Source organism: Ictalurus furcatus, chromosome 16 (assembly GCF_023375685.1).
Source record: "Ictalurus furcatus strain D&B chromosome 16, Billie_1.0, whole genome shotgun sequence".
In the NCBI taxonomy this organism is placed as follows: Eukaryota; Metazoa; Chordata; class Actinopteri; order Siluriformes; family Ictaluridae; genus Ictalurus; species Ictalurus furcatus.
In genome coordinates, this window is record NC_071270.1 from 19,103,792 (window position 1) to 19,127,505 (window position 23,714).

The 23,714-nt window shown below is 38.9% G+C and overlaps 1 protein-coding gene across 2 annotated transcripts in view; it reads left to right on the plus strand.

Moving 5' to 3' along the window:
* The window catches only part of pam (peptidylglycine alpha-amidating monooxygenase), an 81,563-nt gene that overhangs the window by 16,723 nt on the left and 41,126 nt on the right, over window positions 1–23,714 (plus strand). For both annotated transcript variants that reach the window (XM_053644558.1, XM_053644559.1), the window contains exons 4-11: window positions 1,062–1,119; window positions 13,455–13,542; window positions 18,572–18,663; window positions 19,253–19,336; window positions 20,348–20,396; window positions 21,464–21,531; window positions 21,814–21,894; window positions 21,986–22,062. In XM_053644558.1, coding sequence (XP_053500533.1) covers window positions 1,062–1,119; window positions 13,455–13,542; window positions 18,572–18,663; window positions 19,253–19,336; window positions 20,348–20,396; window positions 21,464–21,531; window positions 21,814–21,894; window positions 21,986–22,062 — 597 coding nt within the window. The remainder of the gene's footprint in view (window positions 1–1,061; window positions 1,120–13,454; window positions 13,543–18,571; window positions 18,664–19,252; window positions 19,337–20,347; window positions 20,397–21,463; window positions 21,532–21,813; window positions 21,895–21,985; window positions 22,063–23,714) is intronic.

A 23,714-nucleotide genomic window follows, 5' to 3' on the forward strand; every position in this document is an offset into this window, starting at 1 on the left:
CAAACATTGTAATATTTGGATGTCACAACTCAATGTCACAATATTTTGACAGTAAGGAAAGATTGACTTCAGTGAACATGTATGTGTTGTTTTTGTTTTCGAACTATGCATCACACTGTCAGTACCACCGCAGTCCAGACACACCAGCGTGACTCATACACCAGATTGTCTATGATGCAAGTTCTATTTCAGTTGTGTTTGTGATATGCTTAGTAAATGCTTAAATAGGGCTGCACAGCCAGTCAAATTGTCATTGCCAAATAAGATCAGAATAGTTGAAGTTGGCTAATGTGTATTTACTCTTTCTGAACAATCACATTATATTAACCTTCCTTTCATTTCCTTTTCGTTTCTCTTTTCTTTCCTTTAATCATTCTTTTCTTTTTCCTTTGTCTTCTTCTCCTCTTCTTTCTCCTCTTCTTGTTTCCTTTCCTTTCTCCTGTGTCTTTTCTCCACTTCTTTCTCCTCTTCTTCTTTCCTTTCTCCTGTGTCTTTTCTTCTCTTCTTTCCTTTTCTTTCCTTTCTCCACTTCTTTCTCCTCTTCTTTCCGTTCCTTTCTTTTTGTCTTTTCTCCACTTCTACTTTCCTTTCCTTTGTCCTTTCTTTTCTCCACTTCTTTCTCCTCTTCTTCTTTTCTTTCCTTTCTCCTTTGTCTTTTCTCCACTTCTTTCCTTTTTTCTTTCCGTTTCTCTTTCCCTTTGTCCTCTTCTCCTCTTCTTTCCCTTTGCTTTCCCTTCCTTTCCTTTCCTTTTTGTTTCCTTTCTTCTTCATCTTCTTCTCTTCTTTCTCCTTTCCTTCCCAATTTTTCATATTTACTCTTAATCAGCGCTCAAACAGTCTTGTTTTCAACATGTAAAGAAATAGAGGCTGGCGATGTACAATATCTAGATATTTTGTTGTGATTAAAAAAAGTGTTGTCCAGTTAAAATATTTTGTGATAAATTGCTATATTTACTCACCATTAAGTGAAATGGTTTTGGCCATTTTGGCCATTATCATACAGGCCTCAGTGAAATTTGCCCGTTTGCATGTAGTGATGTAGGTTTCTTCTTGTTTTTCAGTCTGATTCTTATTATTGTATGGCTGTTCCTGTGCCCACATCAAGGGAGGCCTTTATAGGTAAGTAACAACTGCACAATAATTGATAAAGAAATCCAGTGAACCCGTGAAAGGAAAAAGAGCGTTTATTAGCTTTAGTTTTAGTTTATTAGTTTTTTATCCTTAATGTTATAACTCACATTTAGGAACAAATATCGCATCAAGTTCATCCATGGCATTTAATCTCCTCAATCTCAGTCCAGTCTCTTTTCTGCATATTGGGTTTGTATATGAGATTCTGGTTGCTATTGGTAATGCCTGTCTCAAGATGTCACCTCATATGTTCTCCAATGAAGAACTTTGCACAGACCAACAAGGCCAAAGAGATCTCATAAAACTGAGATGACCGATAGCCCTACAAGTGGCTGCTGTTTCGCTCTGCTCTATACGCCTAAGCGTACAGTCTGTGTTTGCCCAGGCACAGCAGAATGAGATTACCCCCTATTCAGCCGCATTCCTCCTGCACCATCACCAGCAGGACCATGAAGAGAGCGAGTCTCTAGTCTTGTTAAATCTTATTGGACAGGCTGTCACAGAGAAGCGAAGGGAATCAGATCACGCACTTCACAGCTGTAGCCAGAGCCTTGACAAACCTTGTTTTTCACTTCAGTGCTGGTTACAGCTTCAATTCTGCTCCCCAATCACAGTGCTCTCTTTTAGTTAAAAAATACTTGCCAAGATGGCTTTTTTCTTTGTGTAACTACTCATAATTTTGCATCTTCATGTGTTAGGCAGTGGTTGTGCCACAGCACTATCATCAATTCCCTGTGTTTTATACATGATATTTACCATATGAAATGACATTTTTATATGTGCTATTTTATTACTTCATTATTACAAATTCAGGATAGGAGAAAATGTAACTATTGTTTGCTTCTCATACCACATGCTATACTTACAATGCGATCTATAATGCTGTTTTGGATTAAAAATAAATCATTAACGAGATTGAAGTCCAGAATATTAGATTTAATTTGATGTAATTGACATCTGGATTGCTTGAAATATATAATCGTCTCAGTCATTTCATACACATGCACATGATCGTAAGTAACATTGACACGTTTGGTAGTAAATCCTTTGCAGTCAATGACTACCTGTAATCAAGTCTGTAATCAGTAATTATTACCAGATGCTGGGCATCACAGTGATGCTCTGCCAAGGCTCTACTGCAGCCATTACCAATTGCTGCTTGTTTTTTTTCTTTGACTGACTTGGCCAATACAAACATTTCAGATTTGGCCCTTAAAATTATGATAGCTCCGTAGTATGACACATTGTGCTATGACAAGTTTTGAGGTGTCTGGCTGGATCTTATACTTCTGTAGACATCATTTTGCTGCTGCTGCTGACAGTCAGTAAACATCAATAAAGACAAGTGAGCCAGGTCTACTGGCAGCCATACATGTCCATGCCATCATATTTCCCAGATGAAGCGATGTGCATTGGACCCTGATCAATGTATTTTATTCTCCACATATTCCTCTTCCTGTCACTTCAGAACAAGTTGCTTTTCAGCGCATCCATCAAGGCTGAGGTCATGCCTGTTTATTTCTTTTTATGGTAGGCTTTGATTTATCAAAACTGATGATAAATCAGTTTTTTGATTGATCCTGAAAGTATGCATTTTTTCTGCACAATTATTTTTCACTTATTCACTACTGTTGTCCTTTGTGGTCTAGCAAGCTAAACTATGACCAAATTTATGTTGACAACTGACCATCACTCCCATATGTGGTTCTTCCCCAAATGATTGCCACAAAGTTAGAAACACATAATTGTCTAGAATGTATTTGGATTCTGTAGCATTAAGGTTTTCCTTCAGCAGAACTAAGTGTCCAAAACCTGTTCCAGCATGACAAAGCGTGATCCATGAAGACATGGTTTGGTTAGGCTGAGTGTCCTGCACAGAGCCCTGACCCCAGAACCCCACTCGGCACCTTTGGGGTGCCGACTATGTGCCAGGCCTCCTCACCCGACATCAGTGCCTGACCTCATTAATGCTCTGTGGCTGAATGGACAAATCCCCACAGCCACGCTCCAATATCTAGTGGGAAGCCTTCCCAGAGGAGTGAAGTTTATTATAAGACCAAAAGGAGACTACATCTGGAATAGGTGTAAAAAAAAAAAAAAAACCTCCCCAAAAAAACACATATGGGTGTATTTACTCTTGCTACCACTACTGTTCGATTCCTTCTTATCAGATCGAACAGTTGTTTGTGACACATCAAGTATCTGATATAACAAAAGAAGAGGAAAAAAATAAAAAATCCTGCAAAATTGATAACACCTCCCAAAATGTCCAAACTGATTCAATAAGAGAGTCTCTTGAGGATGTCTGCCACATGAGCTATCTACCATGCATTGTCTGTTTTGCACATTTGATGTAATGAATCTGCAACAAAACATGAACTATACAAAAGATACCCCACAGAACTGATGTACCTCATATATTTAAAAAATGAACAGAAATACCAAGCAACTGAACTGATGTAACCCATATATATATATATATATATATATATATATATATATATATATATATATATATATATATATATAAAACAAACCACAATACCAAGAAATGGAACTGATATCCCCCTTAAAATGAAACGACATAACTTAAAACTGACCTGATTTCTGACCTACCAGCCAAGCACTACCCCCTGCTGGACCTTTCACCATTGATAACCTCGCAGTCCATCCTAAGAATCTTGATGTGATATTTAGGTGGCCCGATCCTGCAGATTTCTTCTCCATAACATCAGAGGAATGTGACCTTTTCCGACTACAGAATCTGCTCACCTTCTTATACATTCTCTAGTTATTTAGTTATTTCTAGACTTGACTACTGCTGCTCTCTTCTTCATGGTTTTCCATCATGTGCTGCATCTCCTCTACAGATCATTCAGAACTCTGTTGCCCATCTTCTCTATAACATTCCTATAACTCCAAAAAACCCACTCCTTTTGCCTTTGCATCCTCGTCCTGAGCTACACACCTTCCAGCTCAGGGTCTTCAACTTCAAGCCGTCTGGCATGTTATTCTCTGAAGTCTAAATATGCTTGTAACGCAAGATCTCACTGTTTCCTCAGTGTTTCCTCAAGCTTACCCCTTCACTTTGAATACATGTCTCTTCCTTCCTCAAAAGCCTAACCCCGAATTCACACCAGACCTGCCTCACATCAAGCATGTTTTTACTTTATTGTACTATTTTTGTTGCTCCTATATCCGTCAGGCACTTGTAGAAACTAGCATTTGTCTCTTGTCCGTCAGGTTATGAATCCTTGCAGATTTTCTAGATGTTTCATCTGTCAGCACTTTTGTAGTCACTCTGCATAACAGCGTCTGTGAAATGAAAATGTAAATTTGGGGCGTTTTTACCTCATGGTGCAAAACATAGGGCAGAGTATATCTAAATCGATTACTTTTGTACCTGCATTGTAATTTAATAAGCTGGAAAGTCACCATGGTTACAGCAGCTGTCTGGTAAAATTGCTATGAGCGAAAGGAATTTTTTATATTGTTATCATAGAGAAATAAAAAATAAAAAAAGGTTTAATTGGATTTTGATGTCTGTAATTTTATTTCAGTCAGTATATGGTGGTCAATCAATGGGTCAGTCAGATAAAGGACCCCTGTTTAAGAAGAAGCTTTATTTGTCACATATACATTACAGCACAGTGAAATTCTTTTTTGTATATCCCAGTTTGTTAGGAAGTTGGGGTCAGAGCGCAGGGTCAACCAAGGGCCTAGCTCGAGGAATCAACAGTGGCAGCTTGGTGGTGCTGGGGCTTGAACCCCCGACTTTCTGATCAGTAAACCAGAGCCTTAATTGTTGAACCACCATTGCCCAAGTTCCTGTTCATTCAGTGAACAAGAGATTGCTCCCTAAGTTCTGTTCATATCTATTCTTGATTTTGATGCTCACAGAAAAGATCTAGAATTAATGCTAGACCTTTTGTCCGATATCGTGTGCATGAGCTAGTGATCCAGTTGCACAGTTGGCTAAGAAGCCCTCGAGCAGCAATTAATTATATTTGCTTTCAGTATCTGGTGTGATCCCCTTGTGCAGCAATAACTGCAATTAAACGTTTCCGGTAACTGTTGATCAGTCCTGCACATCAACTTGGAGGAATTTTAGCCCATTCCTCAGTACAGAACAGCTTCAGCTCTGGAATGTTGGTGAGTTTCCTCACTTGAACTGCTTGCTTCAGGTCCTTCCATAACATTTCTATTGGATTAAGGGCAGGACTTTGACTTGGCCATTCCCAAACATGAACTTTATTCTTCTGTAACCATTCTTCAGTAGAATGACTTGTGTGTTTAGGGTCGTTGTCTTGCTGCATGACCCACTTTCTCTTGAGATTCAGTTCATGGACAGATGTCCTGACATTTTCCTTCAGAATTGGCTGGTATCATTCAGAATTCATTGTTCCATAAATGATTGCAAGCTGTCGTGGCCCAGATGCAGCAAAACAGGACCAATCCATGATACTATCACCACCATGTTTCACAGTTGGGATGAGATTCTTATGCTAGAATGCAGTGTTTTCCTTTCTCCAAACTTAACGCTTCTCATTTAAACCAAGAAGTTCTATTTTGGTCTCATCCATCGGCAAAACATTTTTTCAGTAGCCTTCTGGCTTGTCCATGGGATCTTTAGCAAACTGCAGACGGGCAGCAATGTTCTTTTTGGAGAGCAGTCACTGACTGTGGATTGGTTGAGTCCAAACTCTTTAGAGATGGTTTTGTAACATTTTCTAGCCTGATGAGCATCAACAACTCTTTTTCTGAGGTCCTCAGAAATCTCCTTTGTTCATGACATGATGCATTTCCACAAACAAGTGTTGTGAAGATCAGACTTTGATAGATCCCTGTTCTTTAAATAAAACCGGGTGCTCACTCACACCTGATTGTCATCCCATTGATTTAAAACACTCTAATTTCACCTTCAAATTAAACTGCTAATCCTAGAGCTTCACATACTTTTGCCACTCAAAGATATGTAATATTGGATCATTTCCCTCAATAAATAAATGACCAAGTATAATATTTTTTGTCTCATTTGTTTAATTGGGATCTCTTTGTCTACTTTCAGGACGTTTATGAAAATCTGATGATGTTTTAGGTCATATTTAAGCAGATATATAGAAAATTCTAAAGGGCTCACAAACTTTCAAGCACCACTGTACACAGCTCAGCTGCTATGAATGTAAAGACCAATGAATAAGCCTGACAGTGGGCTAATTAACATCATAGTGATTGTGTCACACACGTAATACAAATAAGTGACAGCTATAATAAATCTATCTTTACTTGTGTATATTAAAACATTTCTGCTTAAAAGACTAGCTGCTTTTCTGCTCAATAGATGAGGTAACTAATTTATTTTCTTTACGAGTTCATCCATCATGCACTGGTCCTAGAGGATTTGTCATTTCTGAATGTGTTTAAATGCACACATTTAAGTAACACGTCATATGAAATAATATCGACCGTGTACGACCTCTCAGGTATGTGACATGTACAGTTGCACGTGCTCTTGTGTTCGTGACTAACCTTTTCATTTCAAAACATTGTTACATGAAGCAGACATCATCTATCACTATCAGTTGTTTGACAGCACACACGCACACACGCGCACTCTCACACACGTACGCACAGCAGCAGCATTCAGTAATGGTTTCTATTCCTCCCAGAAGTGCTTCATCAGCCTTGCCTGCGTTTTCTCTCGGTCATGTCAGCTATCCCCAGCGCTTATAATGGAATCAAACACTGTTATGGGCTGACTAAAGAAGACAAAGCTGTTATATACGGACAAATCACGGCGAAATGCAATATAATGCAGTATTTGGGCCACACATTTTGCTTAGCTCTGAATAAACTTTCAATAACTCAGAGACATATACATATGTTTCTGCTTTGAAAGCAAAACCTTGCCTTGCTCTCTTCACGGGGAACTGAACACCAGTGAACCGGGAGGGAGAGCACTAAATAGGTTTTTGGGGGCATATTGTGATTAACTTAAGCAAATTACTTTTACAAGAGATTTATTTTGCATCTCTCGGTGAGTGCGTTTTACTTATGCTCTGTGAAGCTTGAATAATTTAGACCCTGTGTACTTGTCTTGGATGTGAAATGTGAAAAAAATACAAACTTTTGGTATACCAAGCATGAATATATTATATAGTGATGTATAACGTGTGTGTGTGTGTGTGTGTGTGTGTGTATATATATATATATATATATATCTATATATCTATATATATATCTATATATATATATATATATATCTATCTATCTATATATATATATATATATATATATATATATATATATAATCACACACACGCTCTTAGGGAAAAAAATGGTTTCTTGAGGGCTAGAGGATTCTGTGGTTCCAGAAGCTGTATGTAGCTGTTAGATAAATATTTTATTTAAGATCTCTCTCTCTCTCTCTCTCTCTCTCTCTCTCTCTATATATATATATATATATATATACAGTGCTTTGAAAAAGTATTTGATTTCCTGATTTCTGATTTGTGAATGTCTCATACTAAATAATTTTAGATCTTCAAACGAAATACAATATAAATCAATGGCAACCTGAGATAACACACAATAGTTTTTTTTTTTAATTGAAGCAAAAAAAAAAGTTATCCAACACCTATCACCAATGTGAAAAATGAATTGCCCCCTTAAACTTAAAATCTGGTTGTGCCACCTTTAGCAGCAATAACTGAAACCAAACTCTTCTGATAACTGGAAATCAGTCTTTCACTTACTTCTAGGACTAGGATTTACTCCTATGCTTTGGATCATTGTCTTGCTGCATAATCCAGTTGCGCTTGAGTTTCAGTTTACGGACTGAAGACCGGACATTCTCCTTTAGGATTTTCTGGTAGAGAGCAGAATACATGTTTCCCTCAGTTACTGCAAGTTGCCCAGGCCCTGAAGCAGCAAAGCATCCCCGCACCATCACACTTCCACCACCATGCTTGACCGCAGGTATGATGTTCTTTTTGTGGAGTTCTGTGTTTGGTTTACGCCAGATGTAACGGGAAACCTGTCTTCCAAACAGTTCCACTTTTGACTCATCAATGCACAGAACATTCTCCCAAAAGGTTTGAGGATCATCAAGGTGTGTTTTGGCAAAATTCAGACGAGCCTTAATGTTCTTCTGGGTTAGAAGTGATTTTCACCTCACCACTCTTCCATGGATGCCATTTTTGCCCAGTGTCTTTCTGATAATGGAGTCATGAACAGTGACCTTTATTGATGCAAGAGAGGTCTGTAGGTCCTTTGATGTTGTCCTTGGCTCTTTTGTGACTTCCTGGATGAGTAGTTGATGTGCTCTTGGAGGAATTTTGGAAGGTTGGCCATGTCTGGGAAGGTTCACTACTGTTCTGAGTTTTTCCATTTGGAGATAATGGCTCTCACTTTGGTCCTTTGGAGTCCCAGAGCCTTTGAAATAGCTTTGTAACTCTTTGTTACCCTTTGTATCTGATGTATTTCAATCACCTTCTTCCTCATCATTTCTGGAATTAATTTCAATTTTCAAAAAACATCTTCAAAAAACAGCTAAAGACCCACCTCTTCCATGAACACCTAACCAACTCATAAAAAATAAATAAATAAATAAATAAAAAATGCACTTACACCTCTACTCTGCACAGTGCTTATTCTGGAATTCAATTAATAGATCTTGTATGGTAGCACTTCTTGTATTGTTCTCTGCTTGATATATCGCTTTGCTTGTATCTTTCTCATTTGTAAGTCGCTTTGGATAAAAGCGTCTGCTAAGTGAATAAATGTAGTGTAATGTAATGTAATTTTGGTATAGTGTGTTACTGGGTAAATCCTTTTAACCAACTTAGGGTTAAAAAAAGTTCTATGTAAGAGTTGCTTTGATTGAACAGGATATTCCACTTATACCACAGTAATTTGCCAACATTTGTAATGTTTAATTCATCAATGTACTAAGTGTCGCACATTTTAACAGCTTATAGTTAGATTTGATATTATGGAATGTCCGAGCGACTAGTTCCTGTTCTCACTTATGTTATAGCTGCGTAAACTGTCATTCCCTCACCAGCCTCTCTCGCGCTCTCTCTCTCTCTCTCTCTCTCTTCCCTAAATGTTAATTAAATGTCTCCTAACAAAAGAATCACCAATTATATGTTTTGTTTTTTGTTACACAACACATTTTAAAATCTGTTTATTATTAAATTTACAGCATTTGGTAGACATGTTCTATCATTTATCTAAATTGTAAAAAAAAATTAAACATAAAAAAAAAAATACATAAAAATACAACCGAGCAGTTGAGGGTTAAGGGCATTGCTCAAGGGCCCTGCAGTGGGAGCTTGGCGGTGTTGGAATTTGAACTCACAACCTTTCGATCAGAAAAAGCGGTTATTATAGGAGCAATAACATATTAGAATGAGCACATAGAAAATATTGTGCTTATAGTGTTGGTGGAGTAAAGTGCTCCAAGATGTGTAATTGGGTAAATAATCAACATCATGGCAACATGTGTTATTCCTTACATTCATATTAGATTCTGTGTCTGGGTTATGATTTGCCCACCCCATTATTGTGGTTCTTTTATAGTCCATAGTGGGTTGATGTTTAGGAAAATACAAAGATCAAAGACCTAAGTGGCTCTTGTACAGAAGCTTTGTTGTGTGCTGCACCTGTTGTCATGTTCTGGCTCTTATCATCCTGATCTAAAATGGAGGTGTTTGCTGTTGTATTAGTCTGCCTGCAGGGTAGTTTACAGAACGGCGAAAGCAATCCTGTGATGTAGAAATCCAATCAGCTGCTCTTCTTCCACATAAGCCTTCTTCAGTGCTGCTCAGTGAGGTGACTAACGAGAGCATTGATATTAGCCAGCAGTGACAGCCAGCCTCACAGATAGCTGTCGTCTGCTTATGGTTTTCTGTGTGTGTGTGTGTGTCTGTGTGTGTGTTTGTTTAGGTGGGGTGAGGTGGGGGGGGGTGCAGGACTGTTTGGTAAGTGATGACTTTATCCTGTCCTCTTGCTGTCCAGGCAGCGACTGAGACTTTGCTCATGAGCTCTGATTAATAACAAAGCATTGTGCTACTTCATTACAGACTGCTGACAGTGAAGACCGAGTGTTAATGGTTGGGTGTGTGTGTGTGTGTGTGAGAGCGAGAGGGACTGTGAGTAAGAATTACTACCAACTGTGCACACAGATCCCCTTCCAGTCAGAAAGGATTTGACCTCAGTCAAGTCTCAAATATCTACTGTAATATCTCAGTGTAATCTTCTTTTATTTGGATTCTATCGATGTGGCTTAGACACACACTCTATAGGAGAAATTATTTTGTCAGATATTAATAGTATTAGATTATGGAGTAATGATGCCTGCTCTGAGAGTTTTGCAGGTATCATTAGTACTTTTTCCCCCTCTCATTTTTCTCAATTCTCATTTTCCCAATTTGATCATCTGCCAGTTCCACCCCACTAGCCAGCTCTCCTGTATCACACAACGGACAACACCTGGAGAGGGTGAAAGCTATCGCATACATCTTCCGAGACACATCAAGCTAATTATGGCATTTTTTCAAAATGCTGCTGCGTCACAGAGCAGTGTAATAGACTCAGAGGAAAGTGATCTCTGCCTTCTTCTGTATACATGAGCTTACTCTCTGATTGACAGAGAAGAGTAAGTGAGATCAAACAACAAAAAAAAAAACAAGAGACCAAAATAGAATCTTTTGTTTTAAATGAGAAGCATTATGTTTGCAGAAAAGAAAACACTGCATTCCAGCATAAGAACCTTATCCCAACTGTGAAACATGGTGGTGGTAGTGTCATGGATTGGGACTGTTTTGCTGCATCTGAGCCAGGACAACTTGTCATCATTGATGGAACAATGAATTCTGAATGATACCAGCCAATTCTGAAGGAAAATGTCAAGACATCTGTCCATGAACTGAATCTCAAGAGAAAGTGGGTCATGAAGCAAGACAGTGACCCTAAACACACAAGTCATTCTACTGAAGAATGGTTACAGAAGAATAAAGTTGATGTTTTGGAATTGCCAAGTCAAAGTCCTGACCTTAATCCAATAGAAATGTTGTGGAAGGACCTGAAGCGAGCTGTTAATGTGAGGAAACTCACCAACATCCCAGAGTTGAAGCTGTTCTGTACTGAGGAATGAGCTAAAATTCCTCCAAGTCGAGGTGCAGGACTGATCAACAGTTACCAGAAACGTTTACCTGCAGTTATTGCTGCACAAGGGGATCAGACCTTTACACACACTTTATTGAAAGCTAAGGTTCACATACTTTTGCCACTTACAGATTTGTAATATTGGATAATTTTCCTCAATAAATAATTGACCACGTATAATATTTATGCAGAAATATAGAAAATCCTAACAAATTTCAAGCACCAATGTAAGTTAATTTCCATCATGTTTTTTGAGACATAAGTGCACCATGTGTATAATGGCAAGAGCTGAACTGTATCTGCTCAATTATGTGGCTTTTGATTCAGCTGGTACAGGGACGGCCGTCAATCAAACGAGCCAATGCATTATTTATAACTCCATTAAGCTTGCCCGAAGAGAATGTCCGGAGCGGGGCGTCAATCAAAATCAGTGTATTGATTTGCCACCCCTGATGATGCTCTTGTGGAGGCCACGTTGCTGAGTTTGCAGTAGCACAATGATTAGGTTTGAGTTTACAAACAGGAGGGAGAGTAAACTTGAATAGTTCAGTGAGTTCAGGACTAACGCACTGGTTTGACACCCAGTCTTCCAGAACGTGAATGAGAACAAACAAATCATGAATTTTAAAATTGTTTTATTTAATGGTGCATGATATGATGATCGTCATATGTGACACTGTGCCTGTCTGACAGTATCATGGGTATTGTCTGTATTGTCACTAACCATCTCCATCGTTACTCACAGGAACAAGTATTTAATTGGAGGTTGAAATCGGTTTTTGTGCAGTTTGTTTCATTTATCCTTCTTATCTTTTTTTGTAGGTTATTTTTGTAGATGTCAAATAAGTTGAGCGTGTGAATGTGTGTATATGTGTGTGTAAACCTTCACACTAACTGTTCCTCAGTGGTGGAATGCACTTCCAATCTCAATCCGGACCGCAGAATCTCTCACCATCTTCAAAAAACAACTAAAGACCCACCTCTTCTATGAACACCTAACAAACTCATAATAATAATTAAAAAAAATGTTTTTAAAAAATGCACTTACACCTCTACTCTGCACTTTGCTTCTTCTGGAATTCAATTAATAGATCTCGTATGGTAGCACTTCTTGTATTGTTCTCTGCTTGATATCGCTTTGCTTGTATCTTTCTCATTTGTAAGTCGCTTTGGATAAAAGCGTCTGCGAAGTGAATAAATGTAAATGTAAATGTATGGTGCCATTCAGGGTGTATTCCTGCCACACAGCCAGGTCCACCGCAACCGTGATGAATGAACATGAAGGAATGAATATAATTTGAATAACTAGCTTCTTACTTTTCTTATCAGAATTATCAAATTGTAACATTTACATGACATACAGTTACATAACATTTTGTTATAATGCACAGTTCTGTGATATTTCAGCCTTGAGATGTTATAGAATCGGATCGGGTTTGTTCTTTTTTCCCCACTCATATCCGATCCAGCAGTATGTCAGCCTGATATCGAGCCTGGATATCGGTGTCATCTGGAATTTTTTATCTTTGGGTTTGATGTTTTTTTTTTTCCATTATGGTAGACTTTTTTCCCCCCCATTAAATAGAATTTTTGGATAAAAAAAAAAGAATTGGACTTTTAAAAACTTTTTTAAATGTGACATTGTGTTTAAACCTCCTCTGAACTAAGTATATTGATGCATATTTGATACCTATATTAATACAGCCCTATTTTAATGTTCCTCTTTGTAGGGCTGGACGATATGACAAAAATATCATATCACGATACTTGAGGACATTTCTTCCATAAACGATGCGTATCACAATATATAATTTAACTAACAATCTGTCTGCAAAACATTAGTAATAAACATGTCTTTGATGGTATTTTCTTTTATGCCAACAAAGAAGATCTTAATTTTTTATTTATTTATTTATTTATTTTTTACATCAAATCAATGGCATCCATTCAGCACCATTTGATTTGTAATTATTAAAAGCATGAAAAAAAACGTCACCATGCCAGCGATATCTCAGAAAATTGTACTGTGTAATAATTTATCAAGATAACCATGTTTTGCCCAGCCTTACTTCTTTGTGAAGAATTGAATACTGCATGGGATTCTTGTGTATATTCAGTCTGAAACACTAACACACTGCTATTTCTCTCCTTAGTGGACTTTGTGCCCCATGCTTCCATGGAGACAGCCCACCACATGCTCTTATACGGCTGCAGAACCCCCTACTCCACCAAAGGCTACTGGTAAGTGCTTCATTTTTCCACTTTAGACTGTGATCAGTGTCCCTAATACTGACCAATTTGCAAAAGTATTACATGGCTTTATGCAGTGCAAATTGAAAGAGTAGTTTTCCAAACACCCGGATTAGCCATTTTGTCATTACTGAAGCTGATAAACAGTCTTGTTGACTGTAATTTATAAACTTATATAAAACAAATGGAGTGAATGGATCATTACAAGCTGCTTGAGACCCCTAATTGATTTTATTTAGCCTTATACACTAAGTCTTAGTGATGTACCATTAAGAATCTCGAGCAGCTGATTCTGGTCTGAATGCTCCACATAAGAGAAGCAGCAAATGATGCGTTGTCCTCCTGAGAGAGGAAGAGAGCAAGCGAGAGAGGGAGCAGGGAAGACGCTAATAAACTCGCCTGTTACCAGGGCAACCACATCCAGCTTGACAACAGGGGTTGTTAGAGATGCCCTGTGGGGTTGTGGGTTAGATGGGGGGTTGGGGGGATTTCTCATATCCACCTCACAGCTCTGCCCCGCCGTCTTTCTGTCTTTTCTCTTGGGTCTGTGCGATAAGCAACATAAAGAGAACATTACAGTTGGGTCCAGACCGTTTCAGGTCAGAACATCAGACGGACCATTCCACACCTCTGCAAAGAAAACACAGCCTCGTTTCCAAAACGCTAATGAGACCACAGCTCGGTCCTCTGCCTCTGTTATTTTTGTCCATAAAATGCAGAGGTGATGCACACATTTCTGAACCGTAAGATGAAATGTGTACTTTTAAATGCAAGTGTTTACTTGGTTGCTTTTGCCTTGCATATGAATGGATACTGTGGCAGACGTGTAAACCATCCCTACACTTGTTAGTAGAACCTCCTTTGCATCAAAAATGAATCTCCCTTCATTCATATTCCTCCAGACAGCATCAAATATTCAAGTGCCTGTGAGGCTCCAAAAATCAAGAATGCTGCAGAGGATCATCGGAGGCATAAAAAATAGGCCAGGTCATGTGACTTATCACACCCAAATGCAGCAAATCCAGCGAGCTTGGAAAGCTATCAAGAAACTGTTTGACTATAGGCATCAAACAGTATAATCAGTATAGTCCTGTGTAGCTGAATACGAGATGAATCATGTTGAAAGACACTTTTGAAAGCGCACTTTTGTGAAAACATGTTGAAAGACCTGAAAGAACCATTTTCATGAAGTATAAATATGCTTTTTGACTGGCACTACCTTGGCTCCTTATTCTAAAAGGGAAACTGTGACCTCTGAAGTGATTAACTGTTTTGCTTTAAACATTCAATATTGTGAAATATATCATTAGCGGTTTATAGACTACTGGAGGTTACAATAACACAGATCAAGTAAAATATGTCATTTGTGTGGTTCTTTCTGTTCAGCAAAAGTCCAGTTTTTGTCACCGTTTTGAAATTTACTGACTATCTCTAAAAGTGGTTTAGGCGAAAAACTGCGATACATACAAAATGGACAGCTGTTTGTCTGTTTGTGGACAGTGGACAAAAAAAAACATACTAAAACAGCAAGTAATTGATGGACTCGATGGCTGGTATTTGTTTATTCATACATTCATTCATCTTCAGTACCCGCTACATCCTGGTCAGGGTTGTGTTTGAAAATCAAGAAAATCCTTTCTTTTTTTTCTGTTCAAACAGCGCATGAATGTCTTCTGTGGCTAAGATAAAAAATTTATCTAGGTGTTAGTGTTGAAATATATTGGCACCCTGTCCAGGGTGTACCCCGCCTTGTGCCCGATGCTCCCTGGGATAGGCTCCAGGTTTCCCCGTGACCCTGAAAAGGAGTAGATGGATGGATGGATAGTGTTGAAATATGTGATTTAAGTCTCCTACATAATTTCTTTTAAAAGCTTTCCATCACACTTTATTGTACTCCTCCTTTGGGAGAAAATGGCTGTCGATATCGAAGTAGTTCTCTGAAGAGAGGATTTAACACAATTGCACAGAAAGTATCATGGGTGAAAAACACAAGAAAGGAGTGAATACTCACGTGAAGGTTGTGTGTAAATACCTTCGTGTGTACTGTTTGATATTCTGTTTAGCACAGCAGGAACATTCCTAACTCTTCCTGTAATCGCCTTAAACCTGAAATGATACTTTTCCTGTTGAAGAGCAGTTAAGCTGAGAATAGTCAGTGTTACTGCACGTCAGGCGGTCGAGTGAATTTTTTCTTTCCTGTTGTGGTTATGTAGCTTATAAAACTGTACAAAGTCATTTGTTGTGTAGACTGTGGTAGTAATAGACTATTATTTAGAAATATTTTTGGAATTTTAGGCGTTTTCTTTTTTGACAACATTACTACTGACTTTTTTTTATTATTTTTCCTTTCACATAGTAACTGTTCAAGAGTGAGTTGATTCCTAATTAATTGCCATGGATAACGCTCGGACCTTTTGACCAATTTTAATTTATTTTACATATTAATTTTTCATTTAAATAAGCTTATTCCAGATATCATTGGATGACCTGAGGCCCAGGACAGTTTCCCCAGTGCTGGTAGTTAGATTTAATGCAAATCATTTGTTTCAACAGTACCACTCAATTACTTGAAGACTTTTTAATTTTTAGTTTTTTAATCAGGCAGTATTTTAAACTGTTGTACATAAATAGTTAAACAATTACAGCAACTCACAATTGGGAGGAAAAAGATAAATCTCGCAAGCCTAAAGCAAACTGTGATTGGATTGAACTGATAGAAAGGCTACATTAACTCAAATAACCACTCTCCTCTGTGGTGAGAAAAAAAAAGCATCTCAGAATCTCAGATGGCTTGCAAGAGCAGAGAACCAGATCAGGTTCTTTTCCTCTCAGCCAACAACTGGAATCTGAGGCATGGGTTCACCTAAACTGGACAATTTAAAATTGGCCACAATTTACTCATCTTATAATGCCTACTTCTAGCATGATAATACAGCATGTCAAAAGTCATCTCAAACTGATTCCATGGACCTGATGGTGAGTTCAGTGTTCTTCAGTGTACTTCCCAGTTACCGGATCTGAATCCAGTACAGCACCTTTGGGGTGTGGTACAATGGGAGATTCATCTGACAAATCTGCAGCAATTATGTGATTCAGTCATGTCAACATGGACCAGAATCTCAAAGGAATGTTTCTAATACCTTGTGGAGCTTACACCATGAAGAATTGAGAGCAAAGTGAGTCCTTCCCAGTAATACTACAGTTATACTACATCCCTGGGGCCTGTGATTCTCATCGCTTCTCATATCATTGCTAGGCTGATGACACCCAGCTCTATTTGTCCTTCCAGCCTGATTATCCAACTGTCTCTGCACGAATCTCTGCTTGTCTGTCTGACATCTCAAACTGGATGAGGGAACACCACCTTAAGCTCAAATTGGCTAAAACTGAGTTTCTTGTCATCCCAGCCTGCCCCTCAATCAGCCACAACCTCACTGTTGTAAGCCAACCAGGACAGCCAGGAACCTTGGGGTGACTCTTGACAGCTTGACCTTTATAGACCACATTTCAACAACTGCTGAAGGTTCGTCCTGTACAACATCAAGAAAATCAGACCCTACCTCACCAAACAGGCTACACAACTACTAATCCAGGCTCTTGTCATCTCAAAACTGGACTACTGCAACACACTACTCATGGGCCTCGCAGCCAGCTTCATCAAACCCCTTCAGATGATTCATAATGCAGCAGCACGCCTCGTCTTCAACCAGCCCAAAAAAAAACATTTTACACCCCTCTTCATCTCCCTTCACTGGTTTCCTGTAGATGTCCGTATCAAATTCAAGGCCTTGATACTCATGTACAAGACCTTGTCTGGAACAGCACCACCCTACCTCAACACTCTCCTTAAGGCTTACGTTCCATCTGCAGTCGATTAACGACTGACGCTTAGTAGTGCCTGCTCAGCATGTCTCAAGGTCCCTTTCCAGAACCTTCACACTAACCGTTCCTCAGTGGTGGAATGAACTTCAACCTCAATCCGGACCACAGAATCTGTCACTATCTTCAAAACACAGCTAAAGTCCCACCTCTTCCGTGAGCACTTAACTAACCTCTAAAATGCCAAACCCACATTATTTAAAAAAACTAAAATAATTACTCTGGCTCTTACAACTCTACTCTGCGCACTTTGCTTCTCTAGAACTCAATTATAAATCTTGCATGGTAGCACTACTCGTATTGTTCTCCACTTGATATAGCTCTTTGCTTGTATTTCCTCGTTTGTAAGTTGCTTTGGATAAAAGCGTCTACTAAATGAATAAATGTAAATGTAATAGTGTATTGTTCCTAATAAAGTGGCCAGTGTGTTTGGTTTCTTTTCTATTCTATTATAAAATATTAAACGTTCTGTTACCACCTGTGAATGCATGATATATGGGAATGATGGTTCTGACAGCTTCTCAAAATCCGCATCAACTGATGCTGTTGTTTAGTTGCGCTTGAGCGCTGTAGAAGGCCGGGAGTTCCTGGAATGTTCTCAGCTCCATCTGATCAGCAAATTGGATCATGTTTGGGGTTTTTTTTTCTTTCCATCATTTGCTGGATGTTTAATATAACGCTCATGTTTGATCTCAAACAAGCATTTTTAATATTTTAAACAAAGTTCCCAGATCTGTTTTCAGAGCTATAATCCAGGCTGAATAAATTTGATATTTGATGTTCTGTCATGATAATGTGTAGTGGCAGTACATTCTCTCTGGCAAATAAATCCAAATTTTTGTATTAATTCAAGCCCGCATTGGACACTTTTCAATTTTTTACATTTCTGACTGTTGAAATGCCAAGTGATGGTTTAACAGTTATGGTGTAGTGATAACTGGGCATAATGTCTCTAATGCTTTTGTATTATAATTCTCTCCATGATGTAAACATGTTTGTCTGTGTGATAATTTATAAAGCCTTCAGGGCTCTGAGCTGTGTTGATGGATGAGTGGATAATGAAACAGCGGCAGGTAGTTGTATTGAGCGTTCTGTCTGTGTGTGTGTGTGTGTGTGTGTGTGTGTGTGTGTGTTTGTGCAGGGATTGTGGGACAGAACAGGGCACCTGTGAGGACGAGGCCAAGATTATGTACGCCTGGGCCAGAAATGCTCCACCCACCAAGCTCCCTAAAGGTGATGTCTGTGTTTAGGCCATGGTCCATGTCTGTCTCTGTCTTCTGTTTTAGTCTCTCTTTCCATTTGTCAGGCCTTTTACTTCTCTCTGTCTCTTTGTAACTCATATTATCAGTGACCGCAGCACAGTCAGCTAACTTCTGAGATCATTAATAATCAGAGGATTTACACGGTACTCTGGACCATTGTAATTGCTCTCCAGTGAGACCTCTTATCAACATATCTGTACAGAAAAGAAAGCCGCAAGGCAATCGGTTCCTCATCCACCATTTACTTTTTTTACTCTCTAGCTTTCTCTCTCTGTTTATTTCACATACCTATCTGATCTCGATGCAGTTTCTATAACTTAGTGTTATTTTTTATGGGGTGAGGTAGTTGAGACCTGTTTGGAATGGTTTGACCTATCAGGGACTGAGTCCCAGCCCACATAGCTGCTCAGGGTCATAAAGCCACGCAAACCCCCCCACGCTAAGGTGACAACACAAGGGGGAGAATGCGGCCTTATGTCTCACACGGGTTGTAGAGGATAAAGTTAAGTAAGTATCTGATCTCATGATTCCTCCATTTTTCTCCTTTCTTTCCCACACAGATGTCGGCTTCAGAGTTGGAGGAGATAGCAAAATTACCTACTTTGTGCTGCAAATCCATTATGGTGATGTCAAAAACTTTAGAGGTACGTTTTTGAGGTACAACATATCATGAGATGTTTTACTGATGATCTGATGATCCCATGATGATCTGATGATCCCAACAGCAGGCTGGAAATCAGTGGCCCAGCTGACACACTGTTGCCAAGGAGTCATGACAAAGCTGGCTCAGTGCTGCTGTTTCACAGCCAAGTAGTAATGAGAAAACATTGATAAAGTAGATTAAACAAATTTCTCCTGGCACATTATTAGTCCTTGATTGAATTCATCTGAACGGTTTATAAGGTATATTTTCTAATTACATTTTAAATGGTTTACAGAAACATGGTAGTGCGGGTTGAATACATTCTGGAATGTTAACAATCACTTAATACTTGTGATAATATATTGAAAAATAGAACTATATTTTAAAATAAGCTCACAGACAAAAAATAAAATTAGTAGAATCCTTGTTGTAGAATGTCCCGCACTGTAAAACTTATCAGTTGTTGGCCAGAATTGTTCCAGGATAAAACCTGCCAGGTGCATGCAGGTGCAAAATCTGTATGGACCTTGTTCAGCATGCATTTGACTAGCCTGCAAAATAAAGGGACAGGACCTCAGTCCAATAGAAAATGTGGAAACACTAAAATTTAAGAATTATAATGCAGAAATGTCGACCTTCTGAAAAGTCCTGTTCCAGTGTAATAGCTCCAGAGAAACTTCTGACAATGCTGAGCTATTTTTTAACATTTCACCTAGTATTTGACTCCTGGATAATTTAAGAAAATAAATTTTGAACAGCTTCTGGGGCAAAACTGCTGACCTATTTATTATTCTCTCAACTGGCACTTTACTTTAAGATTGAGAGTATTTGCCCAGTGTCGTCAACATCTGATTTTATTTTATTAAATCATTTTTAGTGAAGGAAACTAACAAAATCCAACAAAGGCACCACTTTTTTATTTCAGCCCGATCTTGCTTAGCAAAGGCAAAAAATAATGAGATGAATTTTAGGATGAATAAGTTGGGCTGATGGTGTCTTGTCTTGGTTTCAGATCACCATAAAGACTGCTCAGGACTTACTCTAAGAATGACTTCCAAACCGTAAGTTTCGAATCCCCATCGCTTTTCTTAATGCTGTTATTGATTCTTTGCATGACTCCATTTGTAAAATTGTTCAGTTTGAGAATTCCCTCCGGGCTTGCAAACTTGTAAATTTACGTTGCATTAGTATGATTATTTAATTGGAAGCAATAATGAGCTTGGTAAACGTCTGAACGTTTGATTCATTTAAGCAGTTGTTTTCCTACAAACTACCCATGTATATTGACTGATGTTGTATTGGCTGTTAGATCCATCAACCTTAGGCTGTTTTTTTTTTCCCTTCCATAAAGCATGTAATTATGGGCCTTGCATCAATTTTCAGGGTGTTGTGGCAATAATTGGAAGTTCCCTGTTTAAATGAATGAATTACCAATTTAAATAGGCAGAAAAAACAATTTAGGTTTAAATGCTTCCTCCCACATTTAGTGCTAAGACTCATATCTGCTCTAGAACTGGCATTTTTAAAATAACACACGTACAAAGGTGAATTGCTAATTGATCAGTAGTGGCACAGCAGCTGTAGTTAGAGCAGAGTGACATTATTACTGAAACGGATTATTGATCTGAGTTCAGCGGGTCGCCTCGGTCCTGGTCTCACCGCTGCTGTGTATGATGCCGATGGATGGTTGATGGATGTGGCTGAACTTCGATTGCGAGCTCTGCTTTCTCCTTTTCTTGCTCTTGTTTGTGCTTTGCTTACACGCACGGACCCATCAGTTTATAGAAACACAGAACAGAAATAGACCTGTTGTTTTTCCGCACACCTGTCACTCCAGACCCACATTCTTTTAATAAATGGTTTCAGAAACCTGTGGGATGCAGAAAGATTTAGCAGAGCCGAACAAATCCACGTGCAAAAAGCTCAGCGTAATCATGACGCCCCTTGGGGGATTACAGTCTCACAAAATGAAGTATGTAAATCCTTGATAATAGGACGGCTGAATGCTATTTTGGAAGAAATCGGGTTCCTTTTTTCAAGTTTCAGAGTTTAGATGATTAAATGCTTAATGTAGTGAAGTGATGAGATTTAGAGGAGAATCTGATGTCATTTTGCATTTTCTGTCCAGACAGCCCTTTTTAGCAGGCATGTACCTGATGTTGTCCGTAGACACCGTCATCCCTCCAGGAAAAACAGGTATACTAAGGAGCTGCCTCGCAATCTGACACTGTTTATATCTTGATGGAATCCATTTAAGATGGGATCGAACCACCAAACACACACGTAACCTGGTTACTTCAGTTTTTTAAATGGGCAATTCTCAGGGTTTTAAAGCCCACTGTTCATTGTTGTGTACTAATGTCCATGTGTCTTTAAGAGCAGTTTTTTGAAGTACAAAATCCTTTACTGTTCAATTTATGCAATGCCATGGTATGTCAATAATTGAAATCCTGGTGTGTTGCATTTGTTCATTTACAGTAACCAACGCTGACATCGCTTGCTCTTATTTATCATACCCGATGTACCCGTTTGCCTTCAGAACCCACACGCATCGCCTTGGTGAGTTCGTAATTTTCTTCTTATCATACGTTGAAATAGAAATGAATTAATTTTCAAAGATTGCTCAAAAATATTTTCATGTGTGCTTCAGGTAAAGTTGTTAGTGGTTACAGAATTCGAAACGGACAGTGGACGTTGATTGGGCGGCAGTCTCCACAGTTACCACAGGTACTCCTAAACGTACATGTAGTATCCCGCTCTACTTAAGTTACTCATTCTAATCACATTTCCTATGGAAATATTCCAACCTAATTTCGGATCTGTAGTGTATGTGCGTTCATCATGAATAAGAATTTTCACAGCTTTCACTCATAATACATTTAATATGCAAGTTGTTAATATGCAGTTGTTGGGGCAGTCAATAAACATTTAAAATTCATGACTCGAGGATGTGAATTCAAAACCGTAGCTGTTACACTAACAGTGCACTTCACACCAAAGGTGTTCTTATCCAACTTTCAGACAAGGAGCAGTACAGCTCAAAATGTCGTTCCAGTTTTGTGATTTCTATGCTCTATGCCCAGACCCACACAGCTAAATAGGTAAAGCAATACCACAAATCACCTTGGCAACAACCCATGCAACACACAGCCACACCCACACATATGCAGATTCCTCTGAAAAGTCACCTATTTCTGAAAGAGCAAATCATACAGATATAGAGCTTAATTTATAAATAGCTTTCACTAAAGATTTAATGGCGGTTTGATCCTGAACTCGGGTTTGTGTGGCGTTTCTGTGCATGTTCTCCGTGTGTCCACGTGGGTTTCTTCCGGATCCTTCCCTCCTCAAAATAGATGCTAGTAGGTGGACGAGCTATGCTAAATTCCTCCAATGTGTGAACGTGTGGGCGTAGTAAGCTAGCATCAGATCCATAGTGTATTCCCGCCTCATGCCCAGTGTTCCCAGGACAGAATCCGGATCCAAGTAAAATAACCCACTTGATGAAGGTGAATGAATGAAAAATTCGTGATTGATGTAAATCGACTTTCCCAACTTCTGCCTCGACTTCCTTTATAAGTGACTTTTGAGTAAAAATTAGGAAGTCTAGCCCATTGATACGTTCCGCCCCTGATATTGAGACATTTCCAGTTCATGGCAGATGGCTTGTCTCTCTGAGTTAAAGGCCAGGATTAAATGTCATGTGCAGGCCATGCTGAGACATTACACTTCCTTCCATGCAGCGTCGTAGCTTAGCCACAGCAGGATGCAGCAGCTGAGCCGAGCCATAAGCACATAACAACATTAGACGGATTAGAAACACGAAGAGGCTCTTTTGTTCTGTCAGTACATACTGCAGCTCAGTGACGCATAAAGCATCTGCTTTTTTTCTTCTTGAAGAGTTTGCTTGCAGTCCAAGGTGATTTTGTTTAGTTTTATATGTACCTGGGCAATTATGCTGGATGAAAGATTGCACAGTATGACTCATTTGCTCTGCACTGCAGTTTCTTGACTGAATTCCTTTATTGCAAGAAAAACACTGTTGGCCGTTCCTTCCTAATAATTGTTCACATGGTCTACTAGAACATACAGTGCTTTTTAGAAATGATATCATTTAGAGAAATGGAGAGGGACATGCTGGATGTGGGACGGTCCCTGCAAATGTTGCTACTATTGATTTGAGGAAAACCCATCAGTACTACATAGATGACATGATGGGTTTCTTGACATTTCTGCCCCTTTCACTCTAGCTTATATTAAGATCTTGATAAGTCAGTCAAAATATATTACACATGGTAGGATAAGACCCTTCACCAATGACTCCATGGTGCAGAGGGGGTTTAGTGTCAGATAAATCCGCTAAAGGCTTGATAGGCTTG